Source organism: Mustela erminea, chromosome 4, assembly GCF_009829155.1.
Source record: "Mustela erminea isolate mMusErm1 chromosome 4, mMusErm1.Pri, whole genome shotgun sequence".
NCBI lineage: Eukaryota > Metazoa > Chordata > Mammalia > Carnivora > Mustelidae > Mustela > Mustela erminea.
In genome coordinates this window covers 21678895-21694727 of record NC_045617.1, presented here as the reverse complement: position 1 = coordinate 21694727, position 15833 = coordinate 21678895, and the positions used below count along the sequence as shown (strand labels likewise).

At 40.8% G+C, this 15833-nt stretch overlaps 1 protein-coding gene across 3 annotated transcripts in view; it reads right to left on the bottom strand.

Moving 5' to 3' along the window:
• CDK19 (cyclin dependent kinase 19) overlaps positions 1-14466 on the bottom strand; it is a 168528-nt gene extending 154062 nt beyond the window's left edge. For 2 of the 3 annotated variants that reach the window (XM_032338802.1, XM_032338803.1), the window contains exon 1: positions 14024-14466. In XM_032338802.1, the coding sequence (XP_032194693.1) occupies positions 14024-14151 (128 nt within the window). In that variant the 5' untranslated portion in view covers positions 14152-14466. The remainder of the gene's footprint in view (positions 1-14023) is intronic. The other variant, XM_032338804.1, reaches the window with a different exon arrangement.
• Positions 14467-15833: the final 1367 nt, after the last annotated feature.

The following is a 15833-nucleotide window of genomic DNA, read 5'->3' as shown; positions in this document are numbered from 1 at the left end:
AAATGTTCATAAAAGCATCACTCACAATAGCCAAAAAGTGGAAAACCACCCAAATTTCTGAGTGGCTAAATGGACAAACAAAATGTGGTACATCTATAGAATAGAATATTATTCAGCCATCAAAAAGTACTAAAGTAATGGGGCACCTGGGTGGCTCAGTGGGTTAAAGCCTCTGCCTTTGGCTCGGGTCACGATCCCAGGGCCCTGGGATCAAGCCCCAGATTGGTCTCCCTGCTCAGTGGGGAGCCTGCTTTCTCCTCTCTCTCTGCCTGCCTCTGCCTACATGTGATCTCTGCCTGTCAAATAAATAAATAAAATATTAAAAAAAAAAAAGTACTGAAGTACTGATATTCATCACAATATGGACAAACCTTGAAAATATGCTAGGGGCACTTGGGTTGCTCAGTCAGTTAAGCGGTCCAACTCTTATTTCAGCTCAGGTCATGATCTCAGGGCTGTGGACTCAAGCCCTGTGTCCTGTGGCTGGCTCCACCCTCAGCAGGGAGTCTGCAGGAGATTTTCTTCCTCTGCCCTCCCCCCACACATGCACGTGCTCTCTCAAATAATAAACAAATAAATCTTTTTTTAAAAAAAAGAAAAAAGAAAGAAAATATTATGCTAAGTAAAAGAAGCCAGTCACAAAAAGCTCCACAGTGTATGATTCCATTTACATGAGATATCCACAATAGGCAAATCCACATAGCAGAAAGTAGTTAGTGGTTACCAGTATCCAGGGGAGGGGAAATCTGAGTGATTGCTTAACAGGCAGGCATGTATTTCCTTTTGCTGTAACAAAAATGTTCTAGAATTATCTTAACTTCTTTAGTAAGGAACAAAGTAGTGGTAGTGGTTGCACAATGTTACAAAGGTACTATAACTCACTGAACTGTAAAACTTTAAAATGACGAACTTTATGTTCATCAATCAAAATTTTTATTTTATCTTTATGAGATGACAGAATTAACTAAACCTATTATGGTAAATCATTTCACAATATATATAAATAAAACTATTGTACTATACCCCTTACCATTATGTTATACATCTTTTTTTTTTTTTTAAGTTGTATTTGTTTAAGTAATCTTTACGCCCAACGTGCAGCTCAAACTCATGACCCCAAAATCTAAAGTTTCCGGGATGCCTGGGTGGCTCAGTTAGTTAAGCGTCAGCTCAGGCCTCGTTCCCAGGGTCCTGGGATCAAGTACCGCATTGGGCTCCTTGCTCAGCAGGGAGCCTGCATCTTCCTCTGCCTGCTGCTCCCCCTGCTTATGTGCTCTCTCTCTCTCTCTCTAATAAATAAATAAAATCTTTTAAAAAGTTAAAAATTTAAAAACTAAAAATAAGGGTATTTGCCTTTTTCCCATTAGTTATATATACTCTACAGTTTAATGTTTTACCATTTTTAAATAGGTAATATAAATATAGTAAAATAAATATGTGGATATTTTTCATATAATGCGAGAGTATACACTTTTTTCTTTTTTTTTTTAAAGATTTTATTTATTTATTTGACAGACAGGTCACAAGTAGGCGGAGAGGCAGGCAGAGAGAGAGGAGGAAGCAGGCTCCCCGCTGAGCAGAGAGCCCGATGTGGGGCTCCATCCCAGGACCCTGAGATCATGACCCGAGCTGAATGGCGGAGGCTTTAACCCACTGAGCCATCCAGGTGCCCCTATACACTTTTTTCAAAAAGTCTTCCTCTCAACCCTATTTTTCTTCCTGTAGACAATCATAATTAGCAATTTGTTATGATACTTCCAGTCTCAGTTTTTGCAGCCTGAGATTACATCTCATTTAACCTTGTAGACTCACTACCTATGGTACAATACTTGGCTCAAGGAAAGGAATCAAATGATAAATACTAAACAAGAGATAAATGAATGGATACCAGAAAAATGGAGACAGATGAAAAGAGATAATAGACGGACAGAAGAAAGGCAGGTGGAGGATGGATGGATGGAAATTTGAACAGAGATAAGTTGATGTGAACAGATGGATGATGTTGATGTGAACAGATGGATGTTGAGAATTTACTATTATATTAAACTGACAGTAAAATCAATATAATTTCTAATATGTGAAAACAGAGGGACACCTGTCAGTTAAGTGGCTGCCTTTGGATCAGGTTACAATTCCAGGATCCTGGGACTGAACTCCCCATAGGGCTCCCTGCTCAGTGGGAAGCCTGCTTCTCCCTCTCCCTCTGTCCCCCAGCTTGTACTCTCTCTCTCTCACTCTATTTGAAAGAATAAAGTATTAAAAAAAAAAAAAGCGTTAAGAAAAACAGAAAAATGTTTCCATTACCTTGGTCTAGCACTCAGATTATAAGAAAAATATAAAAGAGGAAAAGCTAAAAACAGTACATGGTTGGGGTGCATGGGTGGCTCAGTGGGTTGAAGCCTCTGCCTTCAGCTCAGGTCATGATCTCAGGGTCCTGGGATCGAGCCCCACATCACCACTTCCCTCTCTCTCTCTGCCTGCCTCTCTACCTAACTGTGATCTGTCAAATAAATAAATAAATAAATTTTTAAAAATTAAAAAATAAAAACAGCACATGGTACATGCAAAAAAAATTACTTAAGAAACACTAGGAATAAGCCAAATATTAATAAGGAATTTATTTACTTAATTAAACCAATGCCCTATTAAGCTCAGGCAGTCAGACTCAGACTGAATAAAAGAATAGCAACCCCCACCGAAGACCAAACTGGTAATCTAGAAGATTAAATAAAGGAAATCTTCCAGAATATATAGAGAAAAAAAGAATTACAACTTTTGAAAATGAATTTAAGAGGCATGAAAGATAGGGCCTAAGAGGTCAACATTTGTTAATAAGTATATCTGAAGAAGAGAACAAGAAAGGCAACAGAGGGAGAAGAAAAAAATACTCAAGTAAGTAACAGGAAATAATAATTGCCCTAAATCAGGGCACCTGGGTGGCTCAGTGGGTTATGCCTCTGCCTTCAGTTCAGGTCATGATCTCAGGGTCTTGGGATCGAGCCCTGCATGGGGCTCTCTGCTCAGCGGGGAGCCTGCTTCCTCCTCTCTCTCTCTCTCTCTCTCTACCTGCTTCTCTGCCTACTTGTGATCTCTGTCAAATAAATAAATAAAATATTTTTTTTAATTGTCCTAAATCAAAGACAAAAGAAAAAGCCCACTAAAAGATCCATAAGAAATTGGCAAAGGGGGGCGCCTGGGTGGCTCGGTGGGTTAAGCCGCTGCCTTCGGCTCAGGTCATGATCTCAGGGTCCTGGGATCGAGTCCCGCATCGGGCTTTCTGCTCGGCAGGGAGCCTGCTTCCTCCTCTCTCTCTGCCTGCCTCTCTGCCTACTTGTGATCTCTCTCTGTCAAATAAATAAATAAAATCTTTAAAAAAAAAAAAAAAAAGAAATTGGCAATGGGAGTGAAGGAATAGGGAATGAAGTAGAAGGAATGCTACTAGGACTAAATATCATTTTTTACCTTTGAAGTTCAAATTAGATGCATAAGTTATCTATTCAAAAAAATAAGACACAGAAACATAAGCACTTAAATTTAAAAAAAAATAAAGACCTACATTTTCTAGACAGAACTTTGGTGAAATTTTAAAATGCCTAGATAAAATGAAAAATCCTAGGACATTCCAAAGAGGAAAAAGCAAGCTTCCAATAAAGAAATTCCCATGAGCAACAAGAAATACCAGAAGAACAGCAACAGTTTTGGATTCTAAGACAAAAATTATTCTTAATATAGAATTCTATATTCAGCCAAACTATTAATCAAGTATGAGTATAAAACACATTATCAGATACACAAGAACTCAGAATATGTACACATCCTATATGAAAAAGCTACTCTAAAAGGCGTCCTCAACTGAACCAAAACAAGGAATCCAAGAAAAACCACAAATGAGATGTAAAGAAATGTTATTAGCTAAGTAAGCTCCAGAATATTTGAAGAAAAGGCAGAATAACTTAAGAAAACTCATTAGGCCTTAATACCTGAAGTCTTGTTTTAAAGAGCAATTACTTAATGCACAGATTACTTTTCCTTCTCCATGGGTCTTAATATTCTAATTCATCCCACAGTAATTTCATAATCACAGTATTTTAAGGCTATTATATGGTTTTCAGTGTTCCCTCTTTAGAATCAACTCACAGGGACACCTGGGTGGCTCAGTTGGATAAGTGGCTGCCTTTGGCTCAGGTCATGATCCCAGGGTCCTGAGATCAAGCCCCACCTCGGGATCCCTGCTCAGCGGGGAACCTGCTTCTCTCTCTGCCTCTGCCTGCCACTCTGCCTGCTTGTGCACTCTCTCTCTCGCTCTCTCTCTCTGACAAATAAATAAATAAAATCTTAAAAAAAAAAATCTTAAAAAAAAAATCTACTCCTAGACAAAAAGCAGGATGCTATAAAAATTATACTTTAAATATAGGCAGATGGAGAAAAAAAAGTAGGAGAAATATATTACTTTCCTTAATATTCACATCAGGAAGATCACAAATATCTAAACTGACAAGTGAAGAAAAAAATTTATGATCTAGAGTCTTAATAAAAGTATTCACTATAAAAAATCTAAAATAACAAAGGTAATAAATTTGAACATTGAGATGGGAAAGGGGAAAACAGGAGGTAATAAGACTTGACAAAATTGTTCAGCTTTCCTAATGGAAAATCAACAAAAAACATCTAAAGTTGATAAATCAAGAAACAGAATGATAGTGGTGTCCGGGTGGCTCAGTCAGTTAAGCATCTGACTTCCAGCTCAGGTCATGAAGTCAGGGATCGAGCTGGGATCAAGACGGGATGGAGCTCAGATGGGAGTCTGCCTGTTCCTCTCCCTGTGCCCTGCCCCTCTTGCTCGTGCTCATGTGCACTCATACTCTCTCTCTCAAATAAACAAACATTTTTTAAAAAGAAACAGAATTATATGTGTATTATAGTGTTAAGCACCAGTAAAACTTAAAACAGAAATAGTTAACACTGGTTACCCCTGAGAAATAATCAAAGCTTGACAGTGGACAAGATGGAAGGCTTTTATTTTTCATTCTACATACACTTATACTGTTGGAGTTTTAATCAGGTACAACTATTACTTAATAAATTTTAATAGCATAAAAATAAAAATATTTCCACTTTAACACAAATATACCATAAAGATCAAAAACTGCTGAGAAATTAGTTAACAGAACTCTGGTTTTCTAAGTTACACAACTTTACAACAAAATTACATACAATTTTTTTCAGGAAAAAAGGTAGGCTTTTTTTTTTTTTTTTTAAAGATTGTATTTACTTATCTGAGAGAGAGACAGAGCAAAAGAGCATAAGCCAGGGGAGAGGCAGAGGGAGAAGCAGGCTCCCAGCTGATGTGGGACTCCAAAGGTCTCAGGATCATGACCTGAGCCAAAGGCAGACTCTTAACCAACTAAGCCACCCAGGCGCCCCAAGGTCACTTTTTCTTTAAACTTTCACTTAAATCCAAAACAGTAAGATTCACTCAGTGTTTAAGTCACTCTTAAAATGCAATTATAGGTGGGACACCTGGGTGGCTCAGTTGGTTAAGCAGCTGCCTTCAGCTCAGGTCATGATCCCAGCGTCCTGGGATCGAGTCCCACATCGGGCTCCTTGCCCCGCAGGGAGCCTGCCTCTCCCTCTGACTCTGCCTGCCACTCTGCCTATGCTCGCTCTCTCTCTACAAATAAATAAATAAAATCTTTAAAATAAAAATGCAATTATGGGGTGCCTAGGTGGCTCAGAGGGTTAAGCCTCTGCCTTTGGCTCAGGTCAAGATCTCAGGGTCCTGGGATCGAACCCTACATAGGGCTCTCTGCTCAGCAGGGAGTCTGCTCCCCCCCCCCCCGCCTGCCTCTCTGCCTACTTGTGATCTCCATCAAATAAATAAATTTTTTAAAATGCAATTATAATAATTACACTGCAAAAGGGAAAGCGAAATAGGAAACTAACTTTTGTCAAAAGCAACATGCTTTGTGCCTCAGACCACAGGGTAGTTTCATAGGTGAACTTATTTAACAATCATAAAGAAAATTGTAACTTTCCTACAGAAAGATGCAACTAACCTATAAGGCAAACTAACCACATGTAAGGCAAAAGTTTTACCTGCTTTATCCAGCAGCAGTGGATTCACCTTTCTGTCGAAATATAAATATCTACAAAACAGTTTACCATGACATGGTTTTGGTCTGTGGTCACAGTACGAAACAAAATTAAATCCATTTCCTAATCAAGTTCTCCTTGGTAACTGAGATCATCAATCACAAAATCCACTGAAATAATATTTTTTTTAAAGATTTTTATTTATTTATTTGACAGACAGAGAACACAAGTAGACAGAGGCAGGCAGATAGAGAGGAAGGGAAGCAGGCCCCCTGCTGAGCAGAGAGCCCGATATGGGACTCGATCCCAGGACCCTGAGATCATGACCTGAGCCGAAGGCAGCGGTTTAACCCACTGAGCCACCCAGGCGCCCTGAAATAATATTTTTTTATAGAAAACACACAACAGGGGCTACCTGGGTGGCTCAGTAAGTTAAGCATCTGCCTCCAGCTCAGGTCATGGTCCAGGGGTCCTGGGATGGAGCCTTGCATCGGGCTCTGTGCTCAGCGGGAAGTCTGCCTGTCCCCCTCCCTCTGCCCTACTCATGCTCTCTCTCTCTCCCAGTCTGTCTCTCAAATAAATAAATAAATAAATAAATTTTTTAAAAGGAAAGAAATAAAATACACAGGGTTAAATCCTTTATAAGGAGGGTTTATTTCTCCATTAGAAAGACTCATTATATTAGAAATTAAAGATATTTTTAAGGATAACAATTATTTGAGGACTTACAGATTTTTCTCTTTGATCCATCACTTACTTTCGGATAAGAATTCAAACCCTCAATAAAAAACTACTGCAGCACACTTGTTTCCTGAATTACATCCTGTCTCCTCTCTTGAGATTCTCTTTCATCCTGCACAATGTGAGCTCAAAAGGGTTATTACAGGAAGTGTTGAACTATCAGCTATTTATAAATGGACAAAATCTTCAAATAGCTTTGTCAGTTACTTCTTCATGGTTCTAGACCTTAAAAACTACCTGTTTTTAAAGAAACAGTCATGTTAGTGACTCAAAACATTAAAATGCTCTCTGGGGAAAAAATATCTTGTCCCTTCGTTTTGGGATCTAAAAGCAGCACTAACATTACACAGTCCCAGCATCACAAGATAACGAACAGGTTGATCTTCAAAAAACACATTAACCAAATAGCCTTACTCTCATCACTTACCACCAAGAAAATTTCAAATTGTAATCTATTGCCTTCAAGTCTTCTATACTGATGTCTAAACTTCACTGTGCTACATAAGCATTTTGCAAAACAAGCACACATAATACCACATATTAACTTTTTATCCAGCATATTCAGTCCAAACATAGTACACAAAAGTAAAAATCCTTGATTCATCAATACTGACATCCATTACATCAAAAAAACCTTTTCACAGATCTACTTTTTTCCTATATGAAACTCGGGAGACATATCGTTCCCATGCTGCTAAAACAGTAACCTGCACTTCCTATAGCAAACTAATGATTTAAAACTCATTTTTAGGGCCACCTGGGTGGCTAAGGCATTAAGCGTCTGCCTTCTGCTCAGGTCATGATCCCAGAGTCCTGGGATGGAGCCCCGCATCAGGTTCCCCACTGAGCAGGAAGCCTGCTTCTCCTTCTCCCACCCCACCTGCTTATGTTCCCTCTCTGTGTCTCTGTCAAATAAATAAATAAAACCTAAAAATAATAATAATAATTTTTAAAACCCTCATTTTTATTTATGAATAATTATTAATTCCTAAAGCCTTAATTATTTCTTTTCCTTACTCTCAGCCTTCTTATCCCCATTCTTTTGACATTTAGATCTCATATATCAGCATGCTAGCAAATCATTTCAAGCCAGTACTTCCAAAGGTAAACAGCTTACAGAAATTTTAATTAGTTACATTAATATGTGCAAAAACTGTACCTACTAGGATATTCACTGTAGTATTAGTACTAGCAAAATACTGGAAACAGCCTAAATGTCTGTCCATCAAGAGGGATGGTTAAATAAATTATGTAAGTCAATACAATGGAACAGTGAAACTATTAAGAAGAACTAGGCATCTCTGCATATCAGTTATGTAATGATCTTCAAATTATATTTGTTTAAAAATAAACGTAAACTTTTATAATTAAATACACACAACCCCAAGAAAATCTAAGATAGAAAACCAAGAATGGCTGCCTGTAGAAAGGCAAAAGGGTGGGGAAAGGGAAGGCTTATATATTACATTGTGTATCTTTTTATGCACATGCATTTACTTACTGAACATACACTTTTTCTTTTTTTAACAAAACACTTTTTTGAAAAAGTGATCAGATATCCTTGCTTGTATTCACAAATTGACAGTTTTTCAGTTCAGGTATCAGTTTGCCTTCCAAACTGTTTCAGCCTCAAAATCCTTCCTATAACTTGAAAGGCATGAGTTTTTTCCTATTTCACTTGTCCACACCATCATATACACATTTTTATTAAATGGTCACTTCAGGGGCACCTGGCTGGCTCAGTCAGTAGAGCATGCAACTCTTGGTCTTGGGGTCATGAATCTGAGCCCCACGTTGGGTGCAGAGATTACTTAAATTAAAAATGTCACTTCATGGATTTGAAAATTGTGTTGCTAAGCCACTCATTCCAAAAATTCGAAACCTTCCCAGTTCAGTATCACAGGGAATGGCCATTTCTCAGCCACAGTAATCACATCCCTTGAGCCACATGTGGCTAGTGGCTACTATACTGTAGAGCACAGATGTATCTGCATCATTGCATGAAGTTCTATTGGACATCACTGCTCTAGACTACGGGTTGGTAAACTAAGCAGGGCAAACTACAGCCTCCAGACCAAAGTCAGCTGACCACCTATTTTTGTGAACAAAGTTCTACTAGAACATAGCCATTCTAATTTAAATTCATTTACATATTATTTGTGGATATTTCCGCACTACAACAGCAGGTTCAAGTACTTAAAACATATATGTCTGACAAAGCCCAAAATATTTAGTATCTGCCTCTTTGTGGAAAAAGTTTATCTGCCACTGCTCTAAACAATCAAGTTTCATTGAAAAGAGCATTTATTTCCCTTGGGCTTCAAAAATAAAGTTCTGAAGGCTTGCACTGCATAAATGAAGAACCAATTAAACATAAACCAATGACCGTTTGATTTACTAAGTGCTAAAGATACTAAGTTTATTAACATAAACCCATCATCTCAATAAATTTCCTAAAGTATGCTTAGATGCTGACATTTTCTAAGCATCTCTATAAAATAGCTAGTAAAAGCACAGAACAGGCACCAGGGGTTGCTTGATCAGTAAAGCTTCCAACTTTTGATTTTGGCTCAGGTCATGATCTCAGAGCCATGAGATCAAGCCCTTCAGGTTATTATTTATATTGATATCACACATCTAAGAACAAAGAAGAGCAGAATCACATCTACTGAATATACTTGGTGAGTAAGAGAAGGCTTCTAGAAGAAAAGCTATTTGAATTGGGTATTATGGATGAGCAGGAGTATGCCAAGTTAATGGGAGTGAGGAGAAAAGGGACAGAGGAATAGCAGAGCAACTCCATTCTACTTTGAATGCAGGGAAGAAAAAATAGATATGAAAAGGATTTACCAAGTCCTAGAAAATATGAATTCAATGCTACAGAAGCATGGCTTGAAGACTCTGGAATAAAGGAGGGAGTTAGTGGCAAGCATAAAGGCTGTAAAGACTAAAGACTTTAGGATCTGAATGCAAATGGCTTTACATGCTGAAGTGAGGAACTAAGATTGGATGTGATGGTTTGAACCAGAAAGAATGCAGTTTTCCAAGATGTGACATGATTAATTTTATTTTGTAGAAAAAAACCAAGCCAGGCAACTTGGATCTTGGACTATCGTGAGGAAAGACTAAGATAATAGCAGAGACCAATTTGTCTACTGGGCAAATCAGAGATGGTGGACCAAAGTAAGACAGTGAGAGTGGAGAGAAACCAGATAAAGAGAACTACAGGCCTGCACTTCTACTTTTTTTTAAATGTCAATGTGATATCTTCCCTTTTCTGTATTTGTTGGAATAGATGGATCCTTTGCACGGATTAGGTTTATAGAATAAGACTGTCAAAACTGGAGGCAACGTGGCCTTTTTTGTTTTACCTCCTTTGGTATTAAGAAGGAAAACACATTAGAAAATGCAGTAGGGACGCCTGGGTGGCTCAGTTGGTTAAGCAGCTGCCTTCGGCTCAGGTCATGATCCCAGCATCCTGGGATCGAGTCCCACATCGGGCTCCTTGCTCGGCAGGGTGCCTGCTTCTCCCTCTGCCTCTGCCTGCCATTCTGTCTGCCTGTGCTCACTCTCTCTCCCTCTCTCTCTCTCTCATAAATAAATAAAATCTTTAAAAAAAAAAAAAAAGAAAGAAAGAAAATGCAGTAACTCAGTGACGAGATCTGGATTACTGTCTTATAATTTGCTGTGAGGCTTGTCTTTGTTGTGAGACTACGGTCATGACAACCTCTAACAGGTCTGGTTTTCTCATTTGTAAGAAGAAATGAGACCAAATGATCTTAAAACTCTTGATAGCTTCCTAAAATGTTATGATCATACTGCTACATCTTTAACCCCCATAGATCTAAAAAAAAAACAAAAAACAAAAAACAAAAAACGGAATGCAAATACTATCATCTATTTTTAACTATAAACCAAATATGAAAAATCTATCAAAACCAAGCTGTTATGGCCGTGCCTATATGTGTCCACGTGTACCTAACAAATTCATTAGTGAAGGATTTCATGACCTATATTAAGACATGTAAAACACCAATTACTCATCTGTAACTTCATACATAGTCACCAACTACTCATCTGAAACCTTAAGGCAAAACTGAAACTGTTGTCAGCCATTTCACTTTCAATTACCAAGTATCTTTCAGACATCTCCAAAAAGAAGCATTCTTTGATTGGAGTGGTTCAAAGACTAAATGAATGTCTGCAAAGTTGAATGGCAGTATTGTTGGGTACAACAGTTTTCAGACATAACACTATCCTATGGAATCAAGTTTGTTTGAACCTCTTATTGACAAAAGAACTTTTTAACAATATTCCTTTATCAATCAAAACAAAGTTTTTCAAATTTAAGAAATATGGTCTTGAGATTTGTAACCATAAACTGTTATATGTGACTTTTTACTGTTAAAAGAAAAACTATTACAAATTCTTGCTCATACTAAAAAATCTAGAAATATTCTGAACTTGTTTCTCAAGAATAACTTTTAAACCTGATTTTATTTAAAAAGAATGGTTGGGTCAAAAGATTCTCTTCCTCCAAAACAAAAAAAAGAACAAAAAGAACAATTAACATTTTTATTGAAAGTGAAAAACCCAAATGTAATCTTTCATTCCCACTGTTATAAATTTATGTAGTATAATTAACATAGCCTAAATTAAAGTCATATTTCAATGACAATCTTCTAAGGTTTTTTAAACTGTAACATTAAACTACAAGCAGAGGCTTTTCTAGTCATGCTTCATGCTACATTACTTCTTCCTGGGTTTCTCCAAAAGACCTGAATGATTTTTTGGTTATATACTACATTATATACATCAGAATAATTTCTCTTTAATGAACCCATGTGATTTTTTTCTTGCTCCCTAAAATAGCACTATACATTTTTTTCTGAATTAACCAAAATAAATTCTGTAAAGAGCTAAACTGTAATTAACCCTGATCAGAGTAAAATCCTTTACTATGGAAATGTACACCACAGTTTAGAACCATTACTAAAAACTTTCTATTTTTTCAAATCGCTGTTATCAATGAATACAAAACTAATCCTACCAACCCACAAGAGATTTGTGTTTACTGTAAGCCTCAAATCTCAACTAGATCCTTGGTCCAAGAAAACCTACCTTTATAATGATTTTTCTTACAAGTAATACAGTGATATCAACTAATGCTTTCAGATCCTACAAGTTTCTTTAGAACGTACATTTTGAAAATACACAACTGATCTTATTCTATTAAAGAAACTTCATTAATTCTAATCAAACAAATTTCACTCAAGAAGAAACTGTAGTCGAATCAAGAACTTTATTAGAGGGGAAAATATTCAAATAGAACAATTGGAAACAGGAATTAAATTATCTGTTTTCTGTTATAGCCCACGCTACCGAAATACAATTCAAAAGCAGAATTTTCAATTTTTCTCAAAAGTTGCCTAATAAAGGGAAGCTATTTTAAAAACAAGAATGAAAATACATTTTAGAAATTCCAGATTAAATGTATTATAAAGTTAGCATGAGGAGTTTGAAAAACACCTTGTTACTTGTTTTGTAATGCCAATGTCCAGATAGGAAAACTAGATGTCCTCTCCCCAAGTCTATCTGATAAGATTGCTACATGGACACCAGTGAAACAAGTAAAGTTAATATTCCAAAAACAAAATACAAGTTAATTATAGTACCTCACATTCCAAGCTATGAATCCAAGGACACTTGGCAATTAACTAAATGAAAGTATTATGAGAAAAGTTTACAACTGAATACAATGGGGCCCGTTTAGTTATAAGACAAAAATTATTTGCAGTAACAATCCTTTACACGTGTATAGTACCTGGTGATTTCCACCATACTTTATGATAAAACAATTTGTAAAGTTGTACTTTCTCGTTCTCTGTAAGAAATTAGCACAGACTCTAACGACTTTCATCCTAGAGTTCATAAATCAACTGTATCAGAGTGCGCAGAACTGTAGGCAGCACTTCAAATCTTTACTAATGTCATTATGGCTGATTCTCACTTTATCCAGAAATGTTCCCTTACAACCCTAAAACCTCTCTTTCATATAGTTTTTGAAATCTAAGTCTTTGAAATCTAAGGGGGACAGGTAGGTAGACGTTTCTGGACTTCTAACTCTGGGGGAGGAGCATTCCTGCCAGGAAGGGCGGTGAAGAGGCGATTGGTTCAAACCTATCCTTCGCAGGCAGGGAGCTGGTTCCACCTGTCCTACAGCATGAGCCCGTCTACCCTACAGGACGGAGGACAGGCGCTCTCAATACTTTATCCAGCTCGCCTTCTCCTAAGAGAACAATCAGTAAAAGCTTCCTAAGAGGTCATTACGGTTCTCCCAAAACTCTCAGGAAAACAAAGATTCACATTCCGTTCTGGACAATCTAGGTGCTCGATAAAGCCCAGCACGCAGTCATTTAGCCAGGAAACGGAGTGGAGGACATCAGAATATCCAAGGGGGGGGGGGGTGATTTACCAGAGAACTAGGCGAACTCTGAAGTTCTGCGGGTAAAACGCGGTTCGTTTCCCACGAGGTCCTACATTCGAGGGAAGGTGCGGAATTCGGAATGTGAAAAAGCGAAATGAGGAGGGATCCAGAAGTCGCCGGGTCTAGGCAGGGAGCGGGGGCTGCGCTGAGGTGCCAATGGGCTAGCTGGCCCCAAGGGCAGAGGTGCCCGGCGGGTCAGACCCGTGAGGCTGGCTAGGACCCCAGCGCTCGGCCGCGCGACCGGTTCCTCGGCTAGGTTTCAAACCGCCGCCCCCGGGAGGCGCTCAGCCGATTGGAAGTTCCACAACGACCGTCACCAGCCCAGGGTCGGAGCGGCAACTCCTCGGCATAGCTCTCCCAGCCCTCCGCGTCTCCCCAAGAGACCAGACCCCACAAACTCCACCTCCAACCGAGGTCCCAACTCGAGTCCCGCCGCCAGCTCCATGCACGCGGAAGGCGCCCTCTGGGACGGGACCGACGCCCCCCGACTGGGCTGCGCCGCGGGAGTTCGAGGGGCGCGACGGGGCCGCGCGGGGGGCGGGCAGCACCAGCGTCCCTCAGTGCGCGCTGGAACGGCGCCCCGCGACCACCTCCGCCTCGCCCCTCCGGAACGGCCCGACCTGGCTCCGACCCACCCATCCCGCGCGGTCGCGGGCAGGGCGAGGACCCAAGCGAGCCTACTCCCCCCGCCCCTGCTCTTACCCATCTTTCCGCCTCGCCTTGTAGACGTGCCCGTAGGTGCCGCGTCCCACTTTGCACCCTTCGTACTCAAACAAATCCTCCACCCGCTCCCGCTCCGCCGCCAGCTTCGCCTTGAAATCATAATCCATTGTCTGCTTTCCCCATAGAGGCACCGGGACGCGGGGGCCGCCGCCGCTCAGTCCCTCCTCCTCCTCCTCCTCCCCCCGCGACCGCCGCTCCACTTCTCCAACAGCCGCCTCTCGGGCGCGCGCGCGCCGCCCGCCGCCCCGCGGTCCGCCTTCAGCAAGGGACTCCTCGGCGGCCGCGGCAGCCACCTCCTCCACCTCCACCTCCTCCTCCTCCGCGGCGGCAGCGGCGGCGGCTCCCGCAGGCAGCCCCAGTCCCGCCTCCCCCCTTCATTTCCTTGTTTTGGAACCTGGTGGGCCGCGCCGCGGCTTCCTCGAGCTCATTAACGAACCATCCCGCCCACCCTGAGGTCGCGGGGCTCCTGGGAAATGTAGTTCCGAAGGCTACAAAAGAGGTTGAGTTTTGCCAGCAAAAGGAATACAGCACCCAGGTTGCTTTGGGCCGCCACAGCCCCGCCCCCACGAGGAGTGCACGCCTGCGTACTGGGGCCGCCCCTCCCCCTCAGGTAGCGCTGGACAGCCAGTTCCTGTGAAGGTAGAAACCTCAAAGTTGCAGTATTCTTTCTGCGAGTCTGTGGGAACTGGTGAAAAGAAGGCCCTTATTCTGGTGTGAGGAAGGTACTCCACTATAACTGCTTCCAGACGAGAAGGAGAGTGGAAAGTATTTGGCAAGTGCTTTGCTCAGGAGTTTGCTCCAGCGGTTTGAGTGACGAGGGCTGTGGTTAAGGCAGTTGTACTGCAGATTGTTTGTTTTTTGTGACAATTGGTCCGCCTGTTACCCCGCCCCCTCCCCTGTCCAGCCGCTCATTGGCTGAGACTGGAGAATGACGTCCTCGTTGGTGCGTGGGTATCCCCAGGCTTTGGCTTCTTTCCCGCTCCTGATTGGTAATGGGGTGTGCTCGGTTGTTTCTGATAGGTTAATCTTTTTCCTTTACGATGCAAAAACCGTATTTCAAAAGCTGAACCATCAGCGGTTTCCAAGTCCTAGCATCCGTCTGAGGAGAACTTCTGAGACCTAGCAGCCAATCATCCTTCTCCTCGCGCTCCAGTCACGGTCTCCTCCTACCATAAGCGGTTCCCACAGCCAAGCTTTGGCCATCTGTCTAAGGACAGTTAAAGTGCCAGGAGCGGGGAGCCTGGGTGGCTCAGTGGGTTAAGCCTCTGCCCTCCGCTCAGGTCATGATCTCAGGGTCCTGGGATCTGAGCCCGCTGGGGCTCTCTGAAGGGAGCCTGCTTCTCCCCACCCCCGCCTGCTGCTCAGCCTACTTGTGATCTCTCTCTGTGTCAAATAAATAAAATCTTGAAGAAGAAAAAAAAAAAAAATAGTGCCAGGAGGATAGATCGTTTTCAAAACAATCATCAGGTTTGGATTTTAAAAGTCTTTTTATGGTCTATTCATAATGATGACATTCTCCTAGAATGTTTAAGAAAGTCTCCTTAAGGTAAACATGGATTCATTTAATTATTGCGTGCTTAACGTGTCAGATGCTTAGGATACAATCTTAAACATGATTGCTGCTAGGATAGGACTAATATACCGCTTTTAGTGGGAGCACAAAGGAAGAAATGGTCACTTTTATCTAAAGTGGTAAGGAGAGTTAAGAGTGAGTGACCTGCCCGCTAGGTTTTGGGAGAAACCTGGAAAACTTGGGGTGCGGGGAGGGATCAAGATCATTTATTTACTA